Consider the following 26919-nt stretch of genomic DNA (forward strand, 5'->3'; position numbering starts at 1 on the left):
ATTTATGCAATATAAACACTGTTTTACAACCACAATTGACTAACTAATTATATATTATAAATTCATATCTAAAATGTTGTAAACCATGACATTATCATCATAAATGTAATGAAATTATGATTATATTAAAATTGTTTCGATGACATTAGTTTATACTGTATATCAGAGCTTCCTTATTGGAATGTGACAGTGATTAATTAGCCCTGTCAGATTTAGCCGTGATCTGTACAGCTGGTTAACCGGCAGCCTGTTCAGTGTCCTCACAGTCTGACAGTTCAGTAGTGGCACAGGGAGCGGCGCTCTGCTTTTGGTAAATCACGGCCTGTTGTGGACAGAGACAAAAAAACGATGCACACATGGCGCAAAGTAAGAACATATCTATGCATGTATAAGTGAATGAGGCCCAATGTCAAATGAATTCACTGCATAGCTGTGTAAATAAGCGATAGGTTCAAGATGGAGAAGCTCAAAATAACTTGATAGAAAGGCACAGTACATCAATTAGAGACAGTAGAAGGACAAAATCAAAATATGTGAATACACAGAGATGCTACATACTCTTCCTATTCCTATTTACCAGTTCTCAAATTGAATAGTTATGCAGTAGATCAAATAATGACATAATACATTTTATTTAAGTAGTCTTATCAGGTTGACATTCAGAAGATAATGCTTCTCACTATCACAGGAACCAGATTCTGTGGATCATATTCTGGTGCAATAAATATCTACCGGGCTAATATACTGCAAGACAGAGATAACTTTCCACACTGTTTATCCACTAACTACAAGACACACAACCAACAGGTCAATGGAGGGCCATTTATTTCTGATGATTAAGAAGGGAAGTAAGGCCGTGAGGACTTCCTTTTTTTCATATCAATGTAACTTTGTTGATGAACAACTCCATTAACAAGTAAAAAAAAAAAAAGCTAAAAATGCTTTCCTATTCTCTGCAGTGTTTTTGCTCCTGTCAGAAACGGTCCCAGAAACAATGCTCAGACTGGAGACTGGTTGAATTTATCATTTGAGGAGTATGATAAGCTGCAGTAAAGATACTGTATTTTTTTTTCTTATTTTATAATTTTGTTACTAATATGTTAGCATAACTAAGCTGAATAGTAATGGATAAAATTAAACAACTACATTACAAACATTTTTTGGTCAAGATTTCACACATGATCATTAGCCTTAACTGGTCAGGAGAGAGCATCACACCAAGCATGATGGTGCACATCCTGAAGACACAGTTATGATCTATAAAGATCCTTCTTTGTTGACACACATATTTTTTCTTCTCTTATTAAGTCTTGTATGGGCTCTTGTTAAAAAGCGATTGAAACAACATAACATATGTGGACATGGTCATATTTTAAAGCCTTCATACAAAGGCGCATAGAAGGCCGTGGCAGGATAGTCTGGTGTGTCCATTAAATTTTCCACACTATGGTTTGAGAGGCGAAGGGCCCCATGTTGGAGCATGTTGATCAGATAGGGCCACCCATGGAGGCTTCAACCTGGTGGCGTGACCATTCATCAGTTGTTTTGAAGCACTGTTGATGGGTGAGGAGCTTTTGTAACAGGGCAACATTACAGTGCTAATGTGGAATGTGAAATGGAGTATGTGCGTGCATGAGAGGGGGTAACAGTGTGTGTGTGCTTGTGCATGTCAGAATGCATGAGTTCATCCATATATGCATGTGTTTGTACAGATGCATGTGTATGTATGTGTATGTCAGAGATAATAATAGAGGTTGAACTGTCTCAACACTGCGAGGGCACAGAGGTCAATACATCCTAACAGTAGGCTAGAGGACATTTAGTGTGTGTTGGAATTATTGTCTGTGTTTGTTATAATTAACATATATGGGTGTGTATGATGAAAAGAATTACATGTTAGAAGTCTTAACAATGTGTGGGGAGTAAGGGAGGGGGGTGGGGGGGTAGAAGAGGCTAGCTAAGGATAAGGGGACAGATACATGGCTGACCCAGTTCCATTGTCATCTACTTTGTCCTACTAACCTACTCTTTGAGAAATCAAATGGTTTCTTCACCTTTTCCCTACATTTAACGTGATGTCCATATGCACAGGGGGGTTTGGGGACAGAGCAATAAGAGGAACGTATCACTAGTAGTAGTAGTAGTAGTAGTAGTAGTAGTAGAACAGTAACATGGTAAGTAATTTGTCCACAGTAAATAAAAACTGGAAACCATGGCAACTTTTAGTAGGGACTAATCATCATTGCAAGTTTGGGTCCTTTATTATCGAGTATGGTGCCTTTAGTCATTTTAATGTTGCCTTGCTGTAGGTAAAGTCTACAAAGTTTCTCTATGTTAATCAGGGGAAAAAACATATATGATAAAAACAAGTGTTAAATCTGATTTAATATACTTGGGATTGGTGGCAAAAAATGTGACTGGGTTATCCCTAATTATTAGATGACATATCATCTACATGTGCAAAGAAAAGGCACATAGTTGTTTAATTATTAAGACATACTGTAGTAGGAGCTAGAGGACATTTTGAAATTATACTGAGATTACAGACACTATGCTGTTACAGTGTAATTGCCAACTCTGTTGACTTTGAAGGTAACTGTGGTGACAGATGGTAATATATCCATATTTTCTTTGTTGCATAAACAGTTTAGACAAAGGCGCTCTCTCTCTCTCACACAAACACACATACATGATCAACAACGAACAGTTTGAGACTGACACAAACATACATTTGCTTCAATTGTTTGTCCCATCTGTCCTGGTCGGTTACATACACAAGATGTTTTGACAGCTTCAAGTGCAAACAGATCCTGTCCTACATATTCTACATGGCAGAGTGACTTGCTCCCCTATTCCTGGCCCCTAACTCACACTATCACAATCTTCAAGGCCATTGCATGAGCATACAATGTCTACCTATATTTCACTCACCACAACCACAAGATCAAGCAAACATACAGTCCATAGAACATGCAATATATTGAAATAAATAGTGTTCATACTATTTTGAGGCAAAGATAAAATTGGAAAGGTGGGGAACAGAATATAAGTACCATGTAATGAACTTTACTGCATGTAAAAATCTACTTTTTCTGTTGCATTACAGAATTCCACAGTACACTTGCACTCCATCTAAGAAGGTTCAGTGTACAGGCAGACGACAACCTGTTATAGTGTTAAAGAGCTGCAAACTGGTCAATCCAATATTATATAAAATATTATGGTTTGATTCTGTTTTTATATCAGGGCTTTTTTTCATGTTAGATTTTTTTTTATCTTCACAAAGCTGACAAAATTGTCAATGACATCTTTTGAGGCCTTTTTGAATGGATGTAAAATGTACACTGCCCTTTTACAGACAATGCACCAGCTGTTTTCATCTGTAGCGCATATTAACAAAAACAGCAGCTCTAAAGAAAGAATGGAGGATGTGAGATGAACGGAGGAAGGGCAGCCTGTTTGCTTTGGCAGCTGTAGCCTCCTCCTTTCTTCACTCCCAACTGATTCAGAAAATGATGTTTTGTTCCTCCACAAAATGTGGAGAGATACAGTAAAGCCATGTGGCAAATGGGCAAACATCCTTGTCTACATCCTTCAGAACCGCTATCAACAACTCACATTTGGAACAACCGGGTTGCCTTCCTTCTTTCCATTTTTTCACTGCTTTGACTGTAAGACCAATATGTTGTGTAAGTAAAAAAGGCCAGCAGTGCCTTTTCTGTCTGAGGAAGCTGTCTAAGTTCATTGTTGACAGCCCCCTGATGACTTTGTTCTACAGATCTTTTATTGAGTCAATTTTTACATTTTTCTTTTATCTGTTGGTATGCTTCTCTCAATCTAAAACAGAAAAATGTAAGGTGATCAAAGTCTGTAGCAGTATCACAGAAAAGTCTATCTGATTATCCTGTCTGACGGCACCCACCCCTTGCACCTAGACTTTCAGAGCTTGCCTCTGGGTTCCAGCTTCAAATACCCATTAGCCAAAACAAACAGATACAAACCCTCATTCATACCCTCAGCCATTTCACTGCTAGACTTGAGAAAAATGTGATATTAGCTTGACCAACCCACCATGCTTGGTAAATATTATGTACTCTATGTTTTTATTTTTTACTATGTGTTGTATTTAAATGCCTCAGCCGTTTCTGATCTTGTGTTATTGCTGTTTTTACTGCTGCACAACCAATTGCGCCTCTGGGGACAAATAAAGTCCTACTAAATCTGTCTTACTTTTACCCTCCCTCGTTCTATTGTTCTCTCACAGATTCTTATCTGACCAAGGCTAGGGCCGTCTAACCACAAATACAACGGCTTACAGCAATGGAACCCAACAATAGTATGGCTGACCTTCTTTGTTTACGCTGTTAAGTGGAGGGTGTATTTATCAAGTGAAACTGCGACCAGTCAACAAATGTTGTAAAAGAAACAAAACAGAGGGTGTGCAGCATAAGAAAAGCTGATATCAAGGGGGGACAAAGGAAAAAAGAAAGAAAAAAAACAGATGGAAAGCATTAGAAGAAAGAAAGATAAAAACATACAGAAACATAACAGTACTGATCAAGTAGAAACATATGTTTTATCTGGGTGTTTGAACCAGATCTGTGCATTAGAGCAGATTAAAGTTAGCTACCGTTGGAGACAATTACTGAACTGATGGATGGCTGTGAAAAACAAGCCTCCCACTGCTGCCAACTCTATTTTCACAAAGTGACAGATCATCAGGAAGAAAAAGGTAGTCAGCCCGATCAATCATGAAGCCTTACAGACACAGGCAGGAATGCAGCATACACAAAAACTAATTCATGCAACACAGAAAACTAAGGCGACAGTTTTTGGCAGAAAGCTCAGTCTGCCATATTGTTTAACACACATGTTCATCTGCATAAAAACAATGCACACACATCTGCACACATAGAGACCTGGCAGCAATCCAAAAAGCACAACAAATTTCTAGTTTGGACCAAATAGAAAATACTAAAAACAATACTTCCGTCCCTCTAAGCACTGCAAACTGCCGATAGCAAGATCTTTTAAGCAATCACGTAACATTATCAGTTCTTTCTTGGGAAACGTGCCCGTTCCAACGTGCCTTTACTCAGAACGAGCCGATTGCTTGGCCTCCAACCGCTACTTCAACACATAGAAAAATACAGTTGATGTGAAGTGTGACTGAGTATAGACACCAACAACATGAAAGAAAAACCTTCTGTTATACACAGTAGGCTTTGTACTTTGATAGTAAATACATGTTTTTTTTCTCAATTTAAGTAAAATAAGAGCTACATTTAAAAATAAAATAATGTGCATCCTAAAATAAGACATTATGTATTGACACGCTGTGCAGTTACAATGGTTCAGTCTCTGCTGCTGCTAATACATACTGCTCACGCTATGTGGTGTCTGTAGTGTCGCTTCACAATTTTGAAGCATATGAGACAAAATGACGTTACGCTTTCTGTCTAGACACAGGGTCAGACTGTCCGTTCTTGATTAAAAGCTCTGTCTTCGCTGTCTACCTTCCTCTCTTTAGAGTATTTTTCTCTGACTCGTGTTACATCTCGTCTTTTGTCTCTCCCTGACATGTGGGAGTCAGCCGGCAGAGGCCTGAAGCTCACTGATGGCTGGTGTATTCAAAGTTTATTAATGTTAAATGTACCACGTGTCCAAATGGCACCAAATTCAACACAGCGCTCCCCCTTTTCCCCAGCAATGCGCCTGCCAAGTGTAGTGTCGATCAGATGAAAGGTTCAATAGATATGTGAAGGACAGACATACATACATACATACAGACAGACGGACAGACAGAGATTCCTTGCTTTATATAAAAACAACAACAATGTTTCAGCTACCATGGTTCATTTGTGTTCTTTCAACTGAGAGACAGTCATCAAATTTTTATTTCCACATCAGGGTTCACTTGTCTCAGTGAACAGATGTCATGTGAATTATGAGTTTCTCCACATGTCTCCTCTCCTTGTTGCCTTCTGTGTCTTTAGGTTTCACAAAAAAACTCTGCGTGCAGGATATGAAACAATCATGTATTGTATTGGAACTGTACTGGATGAAATACGGATTATATTTGCTCAATCATTTAGTGATATATAGGGGCAATGAAAGTAGAATAAAAACTAGAAGTCTACATTTAGCTGTGGTAAGTAATCCATTTTTACATTTGTAAACTTTTCTTACAGACAACCTGCTTACTGCTGCTGATCTCTTTTCTTCACACTCTGCTCTTTAATCCTGCATGTCCTCTGTTAAACGTTTACCCAGTCAAGTCTTTCTTCCACAAGGTGAGGGTGGCACTAAGGGCATGCAAACCAAATTTCATGCTGTACTGCATTTTGGAAACACGACCCCAAAGCTTATACATTGTTAATGTTGCACAGCGCAAATGCACAGATCTAAAACCCTTTATAAGACCTGATGTTACCTCAGTATGACTTCCTGTCTCTCTCTGACCCTCGAAGTCACTCAGTTTCTCTCTTTTGTTTTTTATCCTCTCTCTCATTCTCTGCTTCAGTTGTTCTGTCTTTATCTTTCATTCCACTTGCACACGCAACAACACACAGGCACAGAAATGCACTTTACTCAAGAAGCACCTTCTGTTAGTGAGCAGTGAAGCAGAAAGCACAGGATTTCTCTGAACTCCTTTATCACAAGAGGCAATGTAGACATGGCTTCTGTTCCAAACCACAATAACAGACTGCCTATTGCTTTTTGGAGAAAAAAAAAGAAAGAAAAAAGAACAACAGCCCAAAAACAAGGTCTTATTTCTCTGAACTCAATGTTCCTAAACATAATTTAATTCAGTGCAGCTCCCATAGAGAGAGACACAGATTGTTGATTTGTTAAACTGGAGAAACAAAACTGTAAACTTCTGACTTTTTCTCTTCTCTTCCTGGAATATTGTATCATCTGCTTTTAAGGTCCTTGCTAAACCTATTCTCATCCATTCTTATTCTCTGTAAACTTAATCTTAAATAGAGATGTTAACCTTTCTTTGGTGACAACACTCTGAAATCAATCCATATTGTGTGAAAAGGTTTACTGCAAACATACAATTAGAATGAATATGCTATATGACTTTTTTTCAAAATCCATCCTAATAACACAATTTTTCTTTCAACTTAAAAAAGTTTTTGCTGTTGTATTTAGCTCATGCAGACAAAATGTGATAAGTAAATTTAAAGGACGCACAGTTTGTCAAATCTGTCTTAAAACAACAGTGAGTTGCCCAAATGAACACTGAAAAAAGTTTTCCTCGTCATAATCATTCCTACTGTTCATACTAGCAATCACTTGATCCCCTTTAAATGCATTTTCAGTGTAAATGATGGGGGCCAAAATCCACAGTGTTTCCATTTATCTGAAGCTTAAATGAGGCTTTAGCAGTCTGAGTTGTGGATATCTGCCACATTCACAGCCTTTTTAGCATGAAACCCTTCTTTGCTTCATATTTGCTGTAGATATATTTTCATATTGTTCAAAGACATTTTTGCACAGGAGGCTTGTGGTTTTTGGCCCCCCATCGCTCTTACATTTTAAGTGCATGATGAAGGGATCTTCTATTGGCCTATAGGAACAGGAGGAATAATTATGGTAAGAAAAACCTATTTCAATGTTCATTTGGGTACCCGAGTATTGTTTTAAGAAGATTAGAAAAATTGTGAGCCTGTCCTTTCACATTAGTTTAGCCTCGATTCTTAGGCCCTCTAAAAAACTGTCAGGAAAGAGTGCAAGGGACAGAGCCACAGTGCAAAATTATGATAGATGGAAAAGTTGTAAATAACTGCTCACTTGTCATCTTGCCTTAGCATGTGGCCCTGAATTTGAACCAATATTGCAATATTTAGTCGGTTATAACAAGATTCTGACCCTCCTAATTTTGTCAATGATCTTAATCTAACTATGTTCCTGATATGATTTAAATGACCACCTTCAGTGATCGCTGCCTCTCCAAAGGTCAATTGAAGCTTCATTATAACAATCTCATCATCCTCAAAGCTTATATCATGATGTCAGTGTCCATTACTGTGTCTTACTGTGTCTTGTAAGTCACAATTAGTTGACCGCCTAAGCTCGCTCAGCACAGAGGGAGGTCTGTAATGAAGACAGTCATTGGGAGCTGTCCTCAGATGACCTGCTATTTCGTGCTTAGTCCTCTCTCTCAAAACACACATACGGATACACATGCATGTTCTCACACTGTGTGCACAGACATTAGCTAAAGAACATAAGCTTAGTAGACTGTAACACAAACCGGCATGCTGAAGAATTGAGTGTTTTTAGGGGATGGCAAGGTCTGAGTCAGCAAAATACAACAAATACAACATAAACAACTGTGACATGTTATGATTGTATGTGTGTGTTCTGCAAGGCAACCTGGCCCACTTCCAGGCCATTCCTTGTGGACAGACCTGTAGCTACACTATTATATTTTCGAGTTCAACAAATAAAGGTGGAGCATGACATCTGTTTTCAGCAGGGTTTCAACTTTTTGATCATAATGTGTTCCTCTACTGACAAGCAAAGTGTGCTTATTTTTTCTACTGTATCTTAATCACACCTCCAGCAATTACAGATCCAAATTTCATGCAAATGTAAAGTATAACTTGGACTCTGCTTGTGATCTGATTTGATTTGACTCTTTAAAGCCCATGCCCCTGTCCTGCTACCGTCCTGCTAAGACCTGGCTGCCAAGACATTCGTCACTGCCATGAAACTTAATCCGTTTGAATCACATTCACACAACAAACACAGGCCGAGCACGCTGTTGATATTTGAACACCTCACACCTCTGTTGTGTCCTCAGATGAAAAGCACCTCCTTTCCATCCATCCATTCATGTAGTAATCATCACGATGACCATCTAAATGTTAACAAGCACACATATTAAGTCCACTATTCTACAGCACATCTGTTTTTACTGTACACAACGTTTGGAAAACTCTATCATTTGTTGACCCAAGGCTGAACTGTTGATAAGACCAGCAGAGCACATCGACTGCCTGTCCTCAATCTCACCGGCTCCACAGGCATCACTCGAAAAACCGAGGTGAAACATGAGAAGTGTCCTGCACCACAGCATGACCTTGCAACGTGTGGACGTGTATGAATATACATGAGACTTTGTGTTCAGACAGGGTAACAGTTCAGAGAAGGCATAAGAGCGAGATGGAGAAATCTTTTATTAGATCAGTCATCAAGTCCTCAGATGACCTTCCCGACTCCATTCTGTGTGGCTGCCCTTCTGACTTCCAGTGGTGTCTCGCTATTTCAGCTCTGGTGCCTGTCATAACTCTCGATGTGACAGGTGGACAATTTGCAATACTAAAAATACTCAAAACAGCTATAAGATGCCTCTTAATACAGTCGCTATGCCCTGCAAACATAAGCACAAACATCAAACATCTATAATTAAGTTAAAATTAAAGCTGTAAAGGAAGGACACAGACTGTTAGCTGGCAATAAAAACTAGTAGTATTTATACCTCTCCAAACGGTCCATTGGTAACTAAAATGAACAGTGATCCCTGTGCATTCATGTCTAGTGCTTATTACAAAATGTTTTAGAACAACAAAAGACTGATCATTTAATCTTGTGTTTTTAGCACCCCCAGCAATCCTTAGTACTCTCACCACACAACATTTCTCAAAACTGTTTTCTGCTCCTTTATACTCAGTTCAGTTTACTTAATTAAGCCATAAATGATAACAGCATCTCTGTGTTCTCTATGCTGTCCAGAGAACACATTTCCTCTTGATAGCATACACCAAGAACACTTACTCCTCCAAATAAACAAAAACTATTATCAGAGGGAGGGAGGAAGGATGTTGGTTGCTAAACAACATTTCCCAGCATGCCGCCATAACACTATAATGAGACCGCAGGGAGCTGTTGCTGTAATGTAGACGATACAGGTCACTCTGACTTTGAGCTGCTAAATCTTAGGCCAAAACAGCCAAAGAAAAGGCTGCTTCAAACAGATATTGCAGGTTTCAGATATGGCATTTCAGGTCAATCCTGTGAGCAGAGATTCAGATGTGTTACATAATTAGGACTGTTATAATGCCAATAATATATTATTTCAAAGGCATTAGTCAGTATGTCTCCATGCAATAAACTTTTGATTTACATGTGCATTTTCATTTGTGTTAGTACTTGTGACATATGCAAAGCTTGGACTAAGTGACACAATCTGAAACCCAGCCCATGGCTGATTACAAAAACATTAAAACATTGCCACGCCTGTAATCCTTACATAGTAGCCTCTGTTTTCCACTTGGCGGTATGCATTATTTTGTCAGTGTGTCTAAATCATACACAATTTCAAAACAGCTACTTTATCCCCTCACCTGATACGTCTCAAAGCTAGTGTGTCCCATGGTGGGGGTAGGGGCCCCGGGTGGAACTGGAGCTCTCCTCTTCTTGGAGTCAAACTTGGGAGACATCCTGGAGATGTTCATGGCCGACTGAGATTGGCCCAAGGTGCTAGGCCGATCTTCAACACAGGGCACTCCTGACACTGAGGACGAAGCCTGGGGGTAACATCAAGAATAAAAGTGGGTCAGACTGACAAATCAGGTCTTTAGGTACTATTTGCTATCAATGGCTATCCACGTCTGTGCTACCAAATATACATGGGTGAAATCATTTGCCAATCTGATTCAGAAGGCAGGATTGAATGTTCAACATGGTTTCTTTATGCTAAACAAAGATGTCAGGAGGGTCACACTCCTCAAGCATTGAAGTCTAAAACCATGCACATGCGCACACACTAAACATGTAAATAAATGCATACGTTTCTGGGGATATAGTCCACTCTGTACAGAGTCCAGTCACAACAATTATTGCAACATTTATTTGACCAGGTTGAAAGTGCCAACACATTTTCAAAGGGTGGCTGCTCCAGGCTAAAGCATTGGAACAAAAATGGCTTTCAATATCTGATCAAAGAGAGCCCAAAGTGCTCCTGAAAATCACAACCTCCCCGTGGCTCAGCTTGGTACAGAGCCTTGGCACAACGGGGGGACCAAACCATGCCTCACACCCCCATGATCTAAGAAAAGAAAAGTGTTTAAAAGCAGATTAATTGATGTGTTCAGACAATGCCTGGATACAGCATGAAAGCAGAGGAAAAAGGAACATAAAGTTCAGGTCATTAGAATTAATTGGACCCAAGATTAGAACATCTCACAGTAGGGAAGGATGGGAAAAGAACAGTACTCCTGAAAAAAACCCTTAAGGAGAGCAGTCCAGTAGGCATGGCTGCAGCTGTTTCATAATAAGGAAGACATTTGTACTTTTTGTACTTTTGAACAAGTAGACATCATCTACAAGACAGTGGCGGACATGGAAGTTTTGGTGCCCTTGATGAACTCTCAGTCATCATCAACCAACCTCCTAACCCCATCTCCCCAGACATGAAATCTGCAAAAATCTGGTACATTCTGCATCTCATGTAAGGAGAGAATGGGATACTATTTTGTTGCTTGATATTAAATTTTAAAAAAATCTGAACAGATATCTTAAAACCTGGATAAATAAACCAAAAGTAGCCTACAGTATCTGCATGGGCCAAGGACACATGGGAACAATGTTTTGGTTTCAGTATTTAAACTAGGAGTGTTACTAGTTTGATCTGTAGAAAAATATGATGAAATATTACTGTGCCACATGTGTAAAATGTGCACAGTGTTATATCATATGTCTGTAGATGATAAGATAAGAAAGGGTGAAAGACAGACACAACATCCAGAATTACATTATCTTCATGAATAAGGCTCAAACAGAGGGGTGTACAGACTTCAATATGCAAATGTGTTTAAAAGTACAAAAATGTAGATATATTGTATATTGTGCTTGTCCACAGTGTCCCTTTTATCTGATGAGGTTTCTGAGACTAAACCATCACTTGTGAATAAAGCCTTGAGAGAGAATCTGACTTTTCACATTGTTAACTATGTTCTTAGTTGACACTGCAAGTGCAGACAGCTGCTCACTTTCCCTCCCCTCTCTCCTTCATATAGTTTTAAATCTAATTTTTCATGTTAGGGGATGGCTAGTATATCTGCAGTTAATAAAAAACACAAACATTACAGAAACAAAGGGGTAAAAACACATTAAATACAAAGATAGAAGAAGCACATTAGCATGGCCGCAACTTACAGCAATAGACATGAAGACAATACAAAAAATTAAAGAAGTTGTGACAGTTGTTAACTATGCTGTGTGATTAACAGGGGTAAGAGGAGGAAAGGGGGAGGTGGGTCGACGACAGATGGAGGCTGACAGAACAAAAAAATGTTTGAAGTGAAGGATTGATGTACTGTTCATTGGGAACCCTAAAAAAGAAGTATGTTCTCATCTCACCAAAAATATTATGTTCAAAGTGGAAAATTCACATGAACTCTGTCTGACTTGTTCACCTGCTCACTGCTACTCTTTCCCTCTGGTAAAAAAATCTGAAATCTGTCAAAACAGCGAGAGAGGAAAATGAAACCGTACCAAACGTACTGCAGGCATTTGGGGGGAAACCAACCTCAAAGTGTGTTCATACTTACAATGTGAGTAACTTAAAATGAAACTGTGGAACTTCTGCATCTTTTACTTCTGGGGATTGCTAAAAAAACAAAACAACTGATTCCCCTACAAATCATACACACACATAAGAAATTATCTTCACTGGGCTATTAAACATATGTAAATCACTCCCTACTGTCACACTAAAAGCTTGACTCAAATTTAAATTAGTCCATCCTGATGCATTCACAGTTGTGAGGCACCCAAATGACTCACTCCGTAAATGCATTTTCTTGTAGTGGATAGGAGGCTGAGACAGTTCTGCTCTCTCCAAAACATTATAGAATGACCTTCCTGTGATTACAAAATTGATAAAATTGTTTTACTGTAATGAAAGAAAGAGGGACCAAATATACAGTATATCACTTATCATAGACTCTACTCTGAGATACTTAATAAATACAGCATCAGCCTGGTCTCTTTAAAAATCCAAAAAAAGAGCATTTTTCCAATTTCAGTTTGCTTCAGAATAATCTGCCCTACAACATGATGCTCTCTGACCATGTGAGTGCTTTAAGGCCACACACACACACACACACACACACACCAACACACACATAGTTTAGCCCCTAATGAACAATTAGAGATAAGAGGTTGGGCTTTTAGTGCTAATGTAGCCAAGGTAGGGTAATCTGATGCCTTCGGGCTGATAACCCTGTTTGTCTGCGTGTGTGTGTGTGTGTGTGTGTGTGTGTGTGTGTGTGTGTGTGTGTGTGTGTGTGTGTTTGTGTGTGTGTTTGCTTGTGTGCACAAATGCATGTGTGTGGTCTGATATCACTCCCTGGCTGAGAAACAATCATATCAGAGAGAAAAGGCCCAGCTGTATTAAAGCCCACTGGAAAGGGTGATATGGCTGAGAAATGGCAATATGAAGAAATCGGACTTAGCTCCCACTATCTTCCAGTTTATTCTAAGGTTCCACATTAAAGCAAATGGCAAATACTCTTGTACTCAATATGTTTTGTCATGTTTAATTCATGCTCTGCTTTGTTTCATTTCCCCTTTTCCACCATTGTTATTTTTTTCAATGCCTTAAGGAAGATGTTAAGTCAGAAGCATCTGGAAAAAAAGACATTAAAAAGAAGACAAAGAGGATAAGGAAGACCATAAAGTCAGCTTAGAACTGAGAGAAGAGGGTGATATCGGTGACAATGACAATAATTTAATGTCGGCAAACCAGATGCTCAATGTTGAGGGAAAAACAGAACAAAGACATAGAAGGGTGGAGAAGTTGAAACAGAAGCCTTGAGCTTGGTGGGACAGTGATGTGAGTCAGAGTGAGACAGGCAGTATTTCTCCAGCTAATAGAATCAAATGCCATATTGATCTAAGGTGAGCCACAGATGGCTGCTGCTGAACAGAGGTTCATGGCTTCAAAATCCAATTAATGTGATTGAGTTATGGACATAACAGGTAGAGAGCTGCTTAATGCACCGTGTAAATGCACATCTGGTCTAACATGAATGTATGCTACACACATACACTGGAGTGGTTCTAGAGAGTTTTTATTTTGGAGTAGACGTTTCGGAATTCAGTTGTTAATGGGCTTTATGATCAAAAATCAAGTTTTCAAGTTTGTTTGTTTTTTAATAATTGATATTTGTTCAGATCCCCCCACTTACACTTTTTGGGTTGGGGATTCAAGCACAAAGCTGTTTGTCTCCAGACACATAGTCTGCTTTGTATCTGTAGTCTCTATAGAACTCTATACCTCTGTCCATTTTATTATTCAGCACTCATTTTGTAAGGAAGGAAAGAAAGCAGGGACACTCCTCTTTTAAATTGATCAGAGCCCCAGCAGTACTGCTCACTGACCTGTAGACAGTTGCTGCCCTCTAGAGGACATCAAGGCACATGGCCACAACTCCAGTCATTTTGTCCATAAGCAACAAAGCGCCCTATTTTACCAAAAAAGGGTGCAGTCGCAGATCCAAGTTTTAATTCCTGGTGCATGGCACGTGTGAGTGTGACCAACACATTCTTGCAATTTTCCCAACCATTAGTACGAGGGCACTTTGGGCTTAACCAGGCGCATTGTGGAGGAGAGACTGAATACATTAATAGTGGGAAGAATGCATTATGCGCAACTGGAGTCGGGCTGGGCTTCAATAATGACAAATTACACAAGCTCCTCTTATTCCCTTTAAACGCAGCAACAGGTGAACTGGGGGAGAGCTAGGCTCAGTGAGATAGAGAAGAGAGTTCACCTATGTGAAGCTCCTGAAGTTACAAAATACATTCTGGACACCCCAAAAATTAATATACACCAATCCAAACATGCTGACAATGATTGAAAATGAAGCACATGTGTTCCCATATGTTTTGCAGCTGTTGGCACACTGGTGCTACAGCTTATGTCTTGCAAACAATCAATATAGGATAACTAATACATTTAAACTCTGTTGTTGTTGACTTCCTCTGCATATTGAAATGTCCTAATTCATGCTTTTAAGTACAAACAACATCCTTAAATAAACAAATACAAAAGGTTTGGTAATTTGGTTGTAAGTGTTTGAAAAGTGTGCAAGTTCTATCACTGATTCATCAAAATAATTGAAAGATGAATAAAAGTATCCACACTGTATCGGCTGTGCCTAAAGTATGCACACATAATGCTATTGTATGACTACTCTGTTTAGGAAGAAGTACACACAGCACAGGACCTCCGGTTGTCAGAGGATATTTTGCACACTCATTATATGGATATACTGTACGTCTATGTGCAAAACTGACTACTGCAAATCTTTTGAGACTTGACTGTAAGTGGCGTAACTGAAATCTCACTGTAATGATCCTCATGACATGACAGAAAAAATATCTTTATTCTCTAAACTGAGTTTGAACTTATTTAATAAATATGTCAGGACAGATGTGGTGGAACTCAGGATGCATCCTGCGGACAGCCGTGTTACTTTGTCACTGATGTTTAGAAAATGCAAAACCTTAACTACAGTAGTACTACAGTTAGTACAGTAGATCCTGACTGATCCTGTTGTCACGTTGGAAGATTTAAATAATAAATGAAGTTTCCTGTACTGTGCCATCCATGTGTTAACTGATGCACAGTCCCTCTCTAACATCAAATACTGTAGATAAAACGCACATATCATTCCTGCCGCTGTGTGATTAATAAACATGAAAAAGATCTGACATTCTGGATGATATTATTGATAAGTATTGTCCTTAAAGCACATTGAGTTGCCCTTGTGTATGAAATGTGCTGTATAAATAAAGCTGCCTTGCCTTGCCTTAAAAATAAAAATGTATTTTGATTCCCATGTTAATCTGCAGTAGATGAAAAAAAGTGTAGCATACTGAAGGGGGCAAAACCGAACATAAATGATAGTTATTATTTTGGAGACGTCTGTGTACCTGGGCCTCTGCCAACTGAAGTCACAGAAAATGCCCTGCGCCCCCTTGAAATAGAAAGAAATACCAAACATGCACAGATGTACCAAAAATAGACTTGCGCCTCAGGAAAACTGCATGAAGATTTGGTTTGGACCAATGCTGGCCTTGCACCAGCAGAAAAATTAGGGGCCAATATCCTGTTTAGATGGAACCCTTGTTAAAAGCTACACCTAACAATTAAAGCCGCAAGCGGCGATGGCGGGCCCTCGCTCGCCCATACCACCGCCGGGCCTGAGGCATGGCGGGGCTGTGGCGTGAAGCAGAAAGTGAGAAAAAACCTGGAAGGAGGCCAAAAATGCAATGTTTCGTTCATCCAGTAGGGGGCAATCACAGGTAGTTACACATATGGTCTGGTGTGGTCTGGTGTGTTCAGGGCGGCCACTCATCAGTCATGTGAAGTTTGGAGTGAATTGGACAAAGCATGAAGGAGTTATGAGAGGTTGATGGTTCATCCACCAGGGGGCAGTAATGGGATGCATGCAGGTGTGTTCAGGGTCAGTCCCTCATCACACATGTGAAGTTTCGTGGAAATCGGACAATGTTGATGCAAAAAATGGCACTTCCTGTTTCCACTAGGGGGCGACATGAGCGACACCCCTATCAGATGGAAGAGGTCTCCACCCTGGACCTGTGTATCAATTTTCATGATGATACGTGTTCAATAAAGCCATCAAAAAGCCAAACATATTTTCATGGCAAGGAATTGATGGTAGCCACGCCCCCACAGGGACGCCATTACTCGTAGCTTCACAGTGTTCATAATGTAGCTTCACCAACTGGTTCTGCATGTTTTAGAAGTGGAATGAAGTTGATGGGGTCAACTATGTATTTTTCATGAATTTAAGTTCACTTCCTTTTACCACCGGGGGGCGCTATGAGTTACGTGGGAAGTTAATATACCGGGACGTTCATGGCGGAGCCATCATCATGTCCAGCAAGTTTGAAGCTGATTGGATGAAGTATGTGGGCGTGAGAGCCACTCGTATGTACATGGCGAGCACGCCAAAGTTAGTTGAGCCCTGGCAGACACGCCCTTTGACCTACGGATGCGCAGAGCACAACTTAAGCTCAGCTAGGTCTGGAGATGTTGCGTACCTAATTTGAACTTGATCGGGCGAACGCTGTGGGAGGAGTTAATTTTAGGCGGGAAAAATCAAAACCAAAATGGCCGACTTCCTGTTGGGTTGAGGTCATGAGGTCAAGAGGCTTTTTTGCATATGTGGGTATAATACATATGTGTACCGAATTTTGTGAGCATAGGACAAAGTTAGCAAAATTCCCTATGGGCATTTTTGGACTTTGTAGGGGGCGCTATTCCGCCATTCTGCGTTGACCATGTGCGACCACCCAAAAATATCGAATTTCGGATGAGGCCGGACGTCCGTGCAAAAGTATAAGCATTTTCGCATTTGGGAAAGGGGCGAAATTGGGGCACGAAATGTCGGAAGAATAATAATAATAATAATAATAATAATAAACATTACAATTTCAATAGGGCTTTCGCCAGGCGACTTGCAGTCGCCGCTCGGGCCCTAATAAACATTACAATTTCAATATAGCATTTTTCCCCGGAGGTCTTACATACCACATGATTACTTGATTACTTTGGGGTCACTTGCACTTTGGGGTCACTCGCACGTTGGGGCATGAACGAATTACACTATCAACTGGTGTAATAACTATTTTAACAATTAATCAATTCATTGTTTACTCTATAAGATGCCAAAAATGATGACAAGGTGACATATTAAACTTGTCCAACTGGAAAAATACAGTGTATTCAATTAAAACACAAAAAGTAAATGTGAATAAATCAATGTATTTTCTGTAGTAAGATTTTTAATAATAGTTTGAACAGCATCTACATCCAAAGTAAATCTGCAATATTTAGTGTTTTATTATTATTTAAATATTTTAAAAATCATATGTCAGTCTCTAAAAGCTTAGAGGCCATAAAGACTGAGGACAATCTCCTAGGTTTCGTTGTTAAAACTAAGTGGAAACCATAAAAGAGTTTAAAAAATCCTGCATCATATAACCAATCTAAAGTCTTTAAGGCGGTCCTTTATATTGGGGCGGCATCATGCAGTCCACTATGGAGGAGAATGGGGGAAGTGCATCATTTCAGCTATGGCAAAAGCATTTCCTTAACAAAATGAAAGAGGCATAGGTTTGTTAGTGGCTTTTGTCACTCTCATTCAGGCAACTACTGTGCATGGGAGTGGGTGCCTGACACTCCCATATCCCTGATTCACAACGGGTCAGTTGGTTTTTGGTGATAGGACAAATTGCACATTTGAATTTGAACCACTAAAAAACAGTATCAACAAAAAACACAGAGGGGTCCAACTGCCAATTATTGTCCAGGGTCCCCCTATAAGGTAAATTAGGCCACAGCAGGCAGCTGCTTTCAGCGAAAAAAGTTCTAAAAACCCACAGGACACTATCTGTCCATCACCAGTAGTAAAGAGACACAGTTAGTGAGTAGCTGGTTAACATAGTGGACAATTTAGCATCCAGATATTACAGGTGAGATCACAAAAGAAAAGTAAAATATTCATCATATCCTGAAGCTGTTCGATGTGTTAGTAGTACTTACATTGGAGTGTGTGTCTGTATTTTGGATTAATTTATCGTCAGAGTCATCCATGTCCATAGATGTTGTCTCTGTCTGCAAACGGAAGGCACAGCTCACATGCAGCATTCAACTGTTCAGCCATGCATTCAGCCTAACTCAGATGTCAGTCTGAACAATTACAGATCGCATGCAACACTCAGGGTTAATTTATAAATTAATATATATCCTCATACATGATTCCATGATGCAAAAAAAAATCTTGAAAGAGTAAGATTAATACACTGCTTGTTTAAATGCAAGAGACAGCAATTTTACCTTGGATTTCCTCCTGCTAAACTGGAATATACCCAGGAGACCTTTCTTTTCCGGTCTGCCCAAACTGGTTGTGCTAGAGCGAATGGAGTCTAGGAAAATAAAAGGGGAGGGGGAGAAGAAAAGATGAGTTGGACATGATAATGTCAGCACCTCAAATTAAAAGGAAAGAGATCAATGTCGCACTGAGAAACAGTTTATGGGGAATTGCTGAGTGACAAATGACCCTGGCATGCATACATTAATTACAGTAGGTTAACAACAAACCAAGCCACTTTATTTTGATTCAACAAAAATTCTAAATGTTTCTTTTATTGGTAATTATATTATATTTTTTATGAAATACATATAAAACCTGTTGACATTCCCAAAGAACTGGATAGAGTAAATCTACTGAACTTCATCAGGAGAGGGCGCTATAGCTTTACATTTTCTGAGAACCACCTTTAACTGTAGCTTTGTAGACTCTACAGTCTATCTAAAAATAAAACCACAGAATTATTGTTATAAGTTATTGGGTGTGGGGAAAGGCAGTGGCAAGCTATGTTAATAGAAAATCATCAAAATGTTAGTCACATTAGCAGGATATTGATGATGTTGACACCAGTGAGTAATAGAAGCATACTGATATTAAACCTAAAAAGTATCTATTAAAAGATAACTAACAAGCAATTCTCTATGTCCAATGCAGCAGGGTTAATGAGCAAGCAGCAGAAAAGTGGGTTAAACAACTATATGGATTTGGTTTGAACCATCATCACTAAGACAGACAAGACTTATTATGACTAATACCTGCGTAGTTAAGAGCTGGAGCTGAAGCCATTTTAAGCTGGAGAACTGGAAAACATGACAAGGTTTAAAAACAAATGAAGTCACTTGTGGATAACGGACTTGCATCAAAATAAGCTCATTCATTTGTTGCATTTATACTTTTGTAATACCACATCATAGCTGGCAGTGTAGCTGGTTAAACACTACTGGTAAGTGGTAGTGTCTAACCAGTCAAAGAAACACTTACTTTTACTTTAACTAATCATGACAAAAAAATAATTATTATTTGTGGATTTTCCTTAACAAATCAAGTTACATTGTGCAAGGCTGAATACCTAAATATGACCATTATATGACGAAATAAAAATAGAAATTTGTGCAATAAAATTGCATAACGTTCTGAATGTTCCTGCTTATCTTTCATGGCCATAAACCACAAGGTTTTCCAGAAGGATCACACTCTAAACATAATGTTGGGTGTGGACTGTTACCATGGTAATGAACCATAATATCAGATCTTAGAACATAATTTAAATTCCTACTAGATTAAGGATGACGTATCCTAATTAGTATATCTCTCGTGTATTAGCACATGTCTAAGGGTCAGTATCTGCCAAGGTTCATTTAGCCAAACATATTGTAAGAAGGTGCATGTTTATGTGTATGTTTTTTAATGTTTTGCTGCACCTGCTGCTGGTTAAACCAATGTTGACTCCACAGTACTTTACAGTAAAAATATTAATACGCTAGTCACAAGGTACTGCATAATACAATATCATACTGTTTTTGTGGTTCATTGCACAGGAACCATTTACATGAGTTGCCTAGGGCTAGGTTTGCATGGGATCCATTTTAGTTCAGTTTCCATTTTAGACAGGTCTTTTTCTTTTTTTACTGACTAAACAATTTAGCATAAAAGGCATGTGAACTATGTAGTTTTAAAACAAAAGTCAATGTTTTTGCTTTCTAAAGCAAACTTCTCTTTCCTCCATGACTTATTCACAAAAAAGTCGGAGATCAGCCACTTGACAGCACGCTCTGTAGCTGGCAGGGATTCAGGCAAAGCCTCAGTCCAGTTACCGTACCCATGTGTTATACAGCTGACCTAATTCTACGGATCAGATTTGCATTTCCGCTAACTTATTGTCCCTACACAGAAGCACACAGACAGAAAATAAATAAACATTACATAAGTTCTGTTGTCCTACTTGTAAATGACTTTATAGCATCTGCTCATTGCTTTATGCACAATATGAATTTGCAGACCATCAGCAGATAATATAACAATAGCTGGACAAGCCAAAGCTCCTATGAATATCCATGATGCTGTCTTTCATCTGCTTTAATTAGCTTACTTAATTAGCCACTGCATTCACAGAGCATAAATCCAGGTGGGGTTCTATTCATTTTTAAATCAATTAATCCAACAAAAGGAAGTATTTGCCTTTCAATTTTGAATCTATATGAGATTTTTTTTAATGGTTGTAGTCATAGATACTTCAGTTTCAACATCAATTGTTAATTGAGTCATTTAAAAGTGAATGAACCCCAATGCTTAAAGAAACAGAGTATTATACACAATCAGTTTGTTAATATTTACCTAAACTCTGATCGAGTATGTAGAGCTCCTTGATCCCCAGCTGTGTTAGGGATTTATCCAGTGGTAATTCGTGTTGACTGATGCTGTCCTTCAGGAGCAGGACATGTGAAGGGTCAAAGTCACACTTGTCACAGATGACCGGTATCAGAGCCTGAAGTGGTACTAATGGGTTGACTCGTACCACTGCCTTCTGGCTGCTGTGGTAGTTCACCATCAAGCGCACAGTTTTCTGATACAGAGAGGGAAGAAAAGTACACATTAATGTCTAACAACTGAATGAAAAAAGGGACGCACTAGCCACTGTCGGGGCTATTGGAGAAATCTGTTTCTGATGTTTTCTGAATCCCATTCTGATGTCATAGATTAGAAATTTGCTTGAAAAAAGAAGTGTACAAAGATGCAGAGAGTGGAAGTACTCTACTGGCTATATTCCTTTTAGAGGCAAAGAAAAAAAGAAAGAGGCTATAATTTGAGCATGTAAGCAGTTGACAGTCCAAAGAACCAAATGTGATGCAATGTAGAATATACAGAAATGAGAGGAACACCATAAGAAAAAGACATCCAAACATGCAAAGTCACTTCAATAATGAGCTAATTACACTTAGATTGTGCTTGTTGCCAGAAATATTCCTCACATTTACTAGACTAGAGATGGTGTCTGTTCATGCAATATGTGTCTGCATACATGTATGTGATCATGGAGGTATTTCCACAAGTAGTTCCACAACACTACAGTGTGTTGTGTTATGGAAAGCAGACTACTGCGCCACTCTGTTCAGCAGCTTGTATCACTAAGTGGTTCACACCAGCTTCTATAAAAACACACACCCTACTCAGGAGTCAAGAGCCTGAAGCATTCATAAAATACCTCTTCAGTGACCTTTGTGTTTCAGGTAAAGTGACAGTAGCCTAAGTTGGTTTTCCTTCTTTTGGGACCATGAATAAGCATAACAAAGATCATGCATTTTTGCCTATTTAGCAGTTGGGTGGGTTGGTTTATAGCGCTAGATGAAGGTCATGGGCTTTCGAAAAATCAAGATATTTTTCCACTCTTGAGAGTGTGTATGTAGAAAATGTCTGCCAATCTGACCAGTAGCTCCTGATATACTGGTTGCAGACAGATAATAAGACAGAAGAACAAACTTAATAGATAGATAGATAAATAGATAAATACTTATTAATCCCGAAGGAAATTAAGGGATTCAGTAGCCATCTAGTCATCCCTCTCCTACAGTGTGGCGTTATAAAGCTGGCAATGACATGCTGTTCTGCTGCTCCTTGATGGAGGCAACAATTCATCACAATTGACATACTTCTACCCACATGTAAAAAAAAATTTAAAAAAATGAGCAGCTGTGTTTTTAGTGTTGTTGTCAAATTGAGTTTGTATAATCAACTGCATCCATTTAAGATGTTGAAACTATTTATAATGTCAGTATTACATCACGATGTTTAATTTCATTGAAATCTTAAAACAGACTACTGTCCATTAACTTTGTCATTATTTCTATTTCTGTTTTTTTCTTTTTCTGCTTTTGTTGCTTGTGTGCCAGTGAAGAGTGCCAAGCTGTAGTTAAAAGTTAATAAAGACTAAAGCTTCCCTTCCAAAAGTAAAGTCACACATTAAACGCTTGGCTGGATGAAAGGTCAACATTTCTTTATTGTTGACTGAGTCTGTTAATTTATAATATTGTACTGATGCTGAACTGTGCTGCGTTACAGAGGTCATAACAGTTTCTAATATTTTGTCTTCTCTATTCATATTCATAGACTAAATATTGGAGTAATCTCTCAGTATAACTGAATGAAATTAGACAGCAGTGCAATCTAGAGCTTCCAAAATGACCACGATGTTGAATCAACACCACATTCAACAAAAACTGAAGAATATAACCTTAATTGTAGATTTTTTGCAGAACTGTCGTATTGGACTGTATTCGTTTTAGGTGTAGCTGGTAAACTAGCAACTAAATGTTACGTCAGTAAATCTGACGTTATATCTTATATCTTATGAGGATACGTCATTTATTTTAACTGCTGAGACTACTGATACAATAAAAAAGACAGAACAGAGGGGAGGAGTGACTGACAGTAGTGTCTGAAATAGTGTCAGTCTCTGGCCTGAAGCCAGGTGGGGTCAAAGGGAGAGAGAGCAGCCAGTGAGAAGAGCAGAGAAATAATGCATGGTAACTAAAGGTAAGGCACTCATCAAATATTCAAACTGTAGGAGGAGAGCAGAGAAGAGGCAAAGAAAAAGGTAGAGAGAAAGAGACTAATACTCAGTAGAAATAATGAGTTCAGATAAGCTAGCGAGCTTTAAAAACAGATGACAACAAGACAGAGAGGAATACGGTGAATAAAGACAAAAAAGACACACTTAGACTGAAAAACTAAATCTAAGAACTGACTCTCACGTCATGCTCGGCCAGTTTCATTCCAACCGGCTTCCTACCTTAGAATGGGCCCTTACAGGTTTCACTGGCCTTACTTTCTGCCAGCAGTCAGAGGTAAAAAGTGGAGAAGGGAGGGTATGGATATTACATAGAGCTTCAGGGTAAGGCACACTGCACAAATTGATTATACTAAGGAAAAAGCTCTTTCTCTGAACTGCATGGTTCTACATAGCTTTAAGCAGAGCACAATAAAGCAAAGACTTAAAAAATATATATATATCTTTGCCATCAAAACACACAAAAATCTAAGCCAAGCATAGCAAACCTCATTTCAGCAGGTTTTGATTATGTTGCAATTATGTTGAACACCCATGACCAACAAAACATCCAGTTCACCATACCAGGCTCCAAAGTAACTCACCTCTGGCACTTTGGGCGCCGGTCTGCGCACCGATTTCTCCTCCCAGACTTTCTCCTTGATGAGGACAGAGGCTACGTTGAGGGAGCCCAGCAACGTGTTGGGCTTGAACCCCAAAGGGTGACCATCAGGCGACAGCAGCTCCAGGGTGTGCAGCGCTGGATTCAGGTGGTAGCAGCTACACAGCTCAACCAGCAGGTCCATCAGCGCCTTACTGAAAGAGGGAGAAAGAGAAAGGAGGGGGGGAAAGAGAGAGAGAAAGTGAAAGAGAGGGGAGAAGAGGGTGTGGAAGAGGGAGCGAGTTTGGAAGAAAGATGGAAGGAGAGATGGGGAGAGAGGGAGAAAGAGAGGGAGGCAGGAGAGAAGATAGGGTTACAAAGCCTTACTAGCGTTAGCTTGACTAATTAGAATAGTAATTACTTCATACAACAAAACAGAGACACTTTCACCTGAGATGGGATATACTATAGACTGAATGGCAATAGCTCTGATTTTGACAGAAGATGAAATGGCTATCACTGCCTCAACTCCTACTGTTTAGATTGGCTGATTGTATTTAATTAAATAATATTATTAGGGTTTACTGCAATCTTCACTATAGAATAGAAGAAGTCTATAATATACACTACCATTCAAAAGTTTGGGGTCACCCAAACAATTTTGTGTTTTCCATGAAAAGTCACACTTATTCACCACCATACGTTGTGAAATGAATAGAAAATAGAGTCAAGACATTGACAAGGTTAGAAATAATGATTTGTATTTCATATAAGATTTTTTTTACATCAAACTTTGCTTTCGTCAAAGAATCCTCCATTTGCAGAAATTACAGCATTGCAGACCTTTGGCATTCTAGCTGTTAATTTGTTGAGGTAATCTGGAGAAATTGCACCCCACGCTTCCAGAAGCAGCTCCCACAAGTTGGATTGGTTGGATGGGCACTTCTTGCGTACCATACGGTCAAGCTGCTCCCACAACAGCTCAATGGGGTTCAGATCTGGTGACTGCGCTGGCCACTCCATTACCGATAGAATACCAGCTGCCTGCTTCTGCTCTAAATAGTTCTTGCACAATTTGGAGGTGTGTTTAGGGTCCTGTTGTAGGATGAAATTGGCTCCAATCAAGCGCTGTCCACTGGGTATGGCATGGCGTTGCAAAATGGAGTGATAGCCTTCCTTATTCAGAATCCCTTTTACCCTGTACAAATTTCCCACCTTACCAGCACCAAAGAAACCCCAGACCATCACATTACCTCCACCATGCTTAACAGATGGCGTCAGGCATTCTTCCAGCATCTTTTCATTTGTTCTGCGTCTCACAAACGTTCTTCTTTGTGATCCAAACACCTCAAACTTGGATTCATCCGTCCACAACACTTTTTTCCAGTCTTCCTCTGTCCAATGTCTGTGTTCTTTTGCCCATCTTAATCTTTTTCTTTTATTGGCCAGTCTCAGATATGGCTTTTTCTTTGCCACTCTGCCCTGAAGCCCAGAATCCCGCAGCCGCCTCTTCACTGTAGATGTTGACACTGGTGTTTTGCGGGTACTATTTAATGATAGTCACAGGACCTGTGAGGCGTCTGTTTCTCAAACTAGAGACTCTAATGTACTTATCTTCTTGCTCAGTTGTGCAACACGGCCTCCCACTTCTTTTTCTACTCTGGTTAGAGCCTGTTTGTGCTGTCCTCTGAAGGGAGTAGTACACACCGTTGTAGGAAATCTTCAATTTCTTAGCAATTTCTCGCATGGAATAGCCTTCATTTCTAAGAACAAGAATAGACTGTCGAGTCTCAGATGAAAGTTCTCTTTTTCTGGCCATTTTGAGCGTTTAATTGACCCCACAAATGTGATGCTCCAGAAACTCAATCTGCTCAAAGGAAGGTCAGTTTTGTAGCTTCTGTAACGAACTAAACTGTTTTCAAATGTGTGAACATGATTGCACAAGGGTTTTCTAATCATCCATTAGCCTTCTGAGCCAATGAGCAAACACATTGTACCATTAGAACACTGGAGTGATAGTTGCTGGAAATGGGCCTCTATACACCTATGTAGATATTGCACCAAAAACCAGACATTTGCAGCTAGAATAGTCATTTACCACATTAGCAATGTATAGAGTGTATTTCTTTAAAGTTAAGACTAGTTTAAAGTTATCTTCATTGAAAAGTACAATGCTTTTCCTTCAAAAATAAGGACATTTCAATGTGACCCCAAACTTTTGAACGGTAGTGTATGTTAAGAAAGAAATCAACAACTAACAAATGTTACAGTACAACCTAAATGACCTTTAGTAAGATTTTTGACTTTAACTTCAAAAACATACCCATGTGAAGTGGGATAAAAACCTTTAGCCTACCAACATATTTAGCAAAGCCTGTCTATTAAACATACAATAAAAAGTAGTATTTACAGTAGCTGTTCTAATGAGAACTTTTGCAGGAGAATTGCTGAGTTAAAAAAAAACAATAACAGAAGGCAGAGATTGTTGGAGCAATGTGATAAGAAATGAAAAAATGAAGGAAACAGTGACAGACAAATTGCAGAGTACCTGCTGATATGTTGACCATCTGCTTATATGCATTAAGCCACGGGAGAAGCTCTGAGGTCCACTTCATCGCTTTGTGTGTGTGTGTGTGTGTGTTTGTAGGGAGAGGGGGGTTGCAACTGACGAGGCGGCCTATAGTAATACCTGTCAATCCTCAGATAAAGAAACCAAGAGACACCAAATCCAATGTTTTCTGGGAACCGCCAGATCATATGACAGAAGTGAGAGAGATACCTCGACAAAGGACACTATTGACACTAACACATGGATACAGCATACAACTAAACGACAATGTGCTATACATAGA

The 26919-nt window shown here is 39.2% G+C and overlaps 1 protein-coding gene across 7 annotated transcripts in view; it reads right to left on the reverse strand.

Annotated features, from left to right (window-relative positions):
• The window catches only part of cobl (cordon-bleu WH2 repeat protein), a 62680-nt gene that overhangs the window by 20769 nt on the left and 14992 nt on the right, over positions 1-26919 (reverse strand). For 4 of the 7 annotated variants that reach the window (XM_062422266.1, XM_062422268.1, XM_062422273.1 and 1 more), the window contains 6 exons: positions 24072-24282; positions 21258-21486; positions 19679-19723; positions 18890-18978; positions 18596-18667; positions 10359-10541 (listed from right to left, as the gene is read on the reverse strand). In XM_062422266.1, coding sequence (XP_062278250.1) covers positions 10359-10541; positions 18596-18667; positions 18890-18978; positions 19679-19723; positions 21258-21486; positions 24072-24282 — 829 coding nt within the window. The remainder of the gene's footprint in view (positions 1-10358; positions 10542-18595; positions 18668-18889; positions 18979-19678; positions 19724-21257; positions 21487-24071; positions 24283-26919) is intronic. The other 3 variants (XM_062422270.1, XM_062422271.1, XM_062422272.1) reach the window with 3 other exon arrangements.

The sequence above is a fragment of the Scomber scombrus genome, chromosome 7, assembly GCF_963691925.1.
Source record: "Scomber scombrus chromosome 7, fScoSco1.1, whole genome shotgun sequence".
Classification (NCBI taxonomy): Eukaryota; Metazoa; Chordata; class Actinopteri; order Scombriformes; family Scombridae; genus Scomber; species Scomber scombrus.